The sequence below is a fragment of the Eimeria tenella genome, genomic scaffold (assembly GCF_000499545.2).
Source record: "Eimeria tenella Houghton genomic scaffold, Eth_scaff1076, whole genome shotgun sequence".
Classification (NCBI taxonomy): Eukaryota; Apicomplexa; class Conoidasida; order Eucoccidiorida; family Eimeriidae; genus Eimeria; species Eimeria tenella.
Genome location: NW_013543550.1, coordinates 1 through 3,528, shown reverse-complemented (window position 1 = coordinate 3,528; position 3,528 = coordinate 1). Strand labels below are relative to the sequence as shown.

At 61.5% G+C, this 3,528-nt stretch overlaps 1 protein-coding gene across 1 annotated transcript; it reads right to left on the bottom strand.

Annotated features, from left to right (window-relative positions):
• Positions 1-820: 820 nt before the first annotated feature.
• ETH_00022860 (ribonuclease II RNB family protein, putative) lies at positions 821-3,352 on the bottom strand (the record flags this gene model as incomplete). The annotated part of the gene is made up of 2 exons (XM_013378838.1): positions 821-1,644; positions 1,781-3,352. Coding segments are annotated over 2 exons (2,396 nt in total), but the record flags the coding sequence as incomplete, so codon positions are not given.
• Positions 3,353-3,528: the final 176 nt, after the last annotated feature.

Here is a 3,528-nt window from a genome sequence, read left to right as displayed (position 1 = left end):
CTGCTGCTGCTGCTGCTGCTGCGGCTGCTGCTGCTGCTGCTGCCGCTGCTGCTTCAGGGGCAGGCCTGGGGGAGGGAAGCAGCGGAAAAAAACTGAGCCGCGCTGGCTGCAATGAAGTCTGCTGATCCTGCTGCTGCTGTTGCTGCTGCGGCTGCTGCTGCTGCTGCTGCCTGCAGTCAATGCGGGAGCTGCTGTCGAGGGCTTGCTGCAGCCACAAGGGATTTCCTGTTGTGGGGCAGATCTTATTTAGCTGCTGCTGCAGCTCCGCATACACCTGAGAGGGAAAGTCCCTAAACTCTAGGCCTGCGAGCTGCAGCGCAGCATCTGCTTCTGCTGCTGCGTCTCCCTTGACTCCCACCACCGTCACTGCTGCTGCTGCTGCTGCTGCTGCTGCTGCTGCTGCTGCTGCTGGGAACCTGCTCAGCACGGGCCACTCCCCGCGCTGCAGCAGCACCAGCAGCGCCTGCGACTCCTTAGCCAGCGACATCAAATACTCTGCTGCATCCGTCAACCCGTCCTGCCTCTGCTGCTGCTGCTGCTGCTGCTGCTGCTGCTGCTGCTGCTCTCGGTGCTGCTGCAGGGCGCGAAGCAGCGAGACCAGCGGCAGCCGAAATGGAGGCAACCGGCTGTCTCTGCAGCAGCAGCAGCACACACGCAGCAGCAGGCTCCATGAAGCACACAGAAACAACCTAAAGAATCAAACGATGCTGCTGTTGCTGCTGCTTCCTCCTGCTGCTGCTGCTGCTGCTGCTCCCTCTGCTGCTGCTGCTGTTGTTGTTGCTGCTCCTAACAGCACAACCTGCGGCACTCTAGAACGCACCTTGGCTGCGCCTTCACAGTGGGCCAGTCTCCCGTGGGGGCTGATGCTTCTGCCTGCTGCTGCTGCTGCTGCTGCTGCTGCTGCTGCTGCTGCTTCAAGAAGCGGCGGATTGCTGCAATGTGCTGGTGCGGCTGCACTATAGTGAGTATTTCTCGCGTTTCCTCTCCTATCTGTTCAATGAACACAACGCGGCATGTGGGCTGCTGCAGCAAAGGGGCCTCCGCGGCCCCTTGCTGCTGCTGCTGCTGCTGCTGTTGCTGCTGCTGCTGCTGCTGCTGCTGCTGCTGGCTGCTGCAGGTGTTGCTGCGGGAGCTCTGCCGGCGCCTTCCACTGATGGCCGCCGCTAGGCAGCTATCAGCCGACGTTGCTGCCGGGCCCGCTGCTGCTGCTGCTTCCCCTGCTGCTGCTGCTGCTCCACTTTCAGGTAGTTCTGTCTGTGCTGCTGTTGTTGGTGCTGCTGCTGCTGCTGTTGCTGCTGCTGCTGGACCAAGCTCCGCAGCAGCAGCAGAAGTAGCGCCCGCCCTTTCAGCCTCTGAAGCACCGACACAGCCATTCTGCCCCTGCTGTTGGCTGACCTCGCACGGCTGCTGCTGCTGCTGCTGCTGGAGCTGCTGCAGCAGCCTGCAGCAGGCCTCCTCAGTGAGGGCTCTCGAAGCAAAAGCAGCAATAACTTTGTCTCCATGCATGGCTCTATTTCTCGGAGAGAAGCCGCCAATTTCGAATGCCTGCATGCGCTCACGAGTCACGGGGTGTACGTACACCCGGGAGGGAGCAGCAGCAGTTGCTGCTGCTGCTGCTGCCTCCGCCGGGTGCACCAGCAGCAGCTGCAGCACAAACGGCAGCAAACGCGTGTGCAGCACAGAAGCCCCTGCATCCAAATACAAAGCAACGGGCAGCAGCAGCGGCGGCCGCAGCACTGGCAGCAGCAGCAGCAGCAGCAGCAGCAGCAGCACGGCTCACCGCCTTGGCTGTCTTTGTTGCAGGCACATGCACCACCCCTCTTACTGCTAGGCCAGCAGCAGCAGCTTTTTCTGCTGTTTGCTGCGACCAAAACGGTTCAAACAATCCGCTGCTGCTGCTTCTCCCCGTTGCTGCTGCTGCTGCTGCTGCTGCTGTTGGAGAGGGACCTCCGCCGCCCGTGTTGCTGCCGCAGCGGCTGCGGAGAGGGCGCCTAGCTGGCCTTCTGCTGCTGCGCCCGTGCTGCAGCAGCAGCAGCTGCTGCTTCTGCTGCTGCTGCAGGCTCCTGCGAGCATTGAGGGCAGAGCGTCCATGACCCCGAGTGCGCGCTCCCTTTAAATTGCTGCTGCTGCTGCTGCTGCTGCCTGCAGCAGCAGCAGCAGCAGAGGTAACCTGGCGAGACGCTTTGGTTGCAGCAGCAGTTGCTGCAGCAGCAGCAGCAGCAGCCCATTCTTTTGGCTGCTGCTTGAACTGCTGAAGCAGTTGTCTGTACTCCTGCCGCTGCTGCTGCCGCCGCTGCAGCTGCAGTTTGCGTTCTGCTGCAGCAATGCGCCTCTGCTGCTGCTGCTGCTGCTGCGGGTACCCACCTGGGCCAAACGACGGTAGCGGACCAAAAGAAGCTCCCTGAAGTGCCAACTGCTGCTGCTGCTGCTGCTGCTGTTGCTGCTGGGGCAAGCTGCCCCACGGAACTGCAGGCCCTAGCTGCTCATAAGGAAGACTCCAGCCAGTCTGCTGTAGCTGCTGCTGCTGCTGCTGCTGCTGCTGCTGCTTGAGCTGTTGTTGCTGCTGCAGCAACACCTGCTGCTGCTGCCACTGCCGCTGCTGCCACTGCCGCTGCTGCAGTTGCTGCTGCTCCTGTTGTTGCTGCTGCTGCTGCCATGCACGATAGTGCAGCTGCCAAGCGATTTGCTGCTGCACCTGAATGTCGATATGCTGCTGCGCTATCTGTGCTGAGCTCTGTCGCTGCTGTTGCTGCTGCTGCTGCTGCCGCGGTCGCTGCTGCGTTCCGGCTGCAGCAGCTGCATGCGTGCTGATTTCCCGGCTTGTCTTTGGCTTAGCGTGCGCCTCCTGCTGCAGCAGCAGCTGCTGCTGTTGCTGCTGCTTCCGTTCTTGCTGCTGCTGTAGTTGCTGCTGCGGCTGCTGCTGCTGCTGCTGCTGCGGCTGTGAAAGAACCGAAGATTTTTTACGCAGCCCACGAGGCACGCGCACACGAACTTCACTCGAAGGGTCAGCAGCAGCAGCAGTTGCTGCTGCTGCTCCAGCAACAGCAGCAGCAGCAGCAGGAACAGCAGCAGATGGTGTGGCTGCTGCACTCCCTTCTGCCGCTGTAGTGTGTCGACGCCTGAGAAGCTGGGCGTAAGGCCTGTATTCGCGAGCAGCAGCAGACAGCGGTGCTGCTGCTGCTGCTGTTGCTGCTGCTGCTGTTGCTGCTGCTGCTGTTGCTGCTGCTGCTGAGCATCCCGCTGCAGCAGCAGCAGCAGCTGCTGCTGCTGCTGCAGTGGAAGCATCTGCCGCTGCCAGCGGCAGCGGCAGCCGCCCAAGTGACCTTCTAACTAAACAAAATGATGGTATCATTGCTCGCAGTTTTGCTGCTGCGGTTGTTGTTGCTGCTGCTGCTGCTACTGCTGTTGCTGCTGCTGCTGCTGCCCTCTTCGCCGCATGTTGTGTGGGGCTCTAGGAGAAGACAAGTAGAAGGCGGTGGTCCTGTGTCCCGATTTGGCTCATCTTCACTGCAGCAGCAGCAGCAGCAG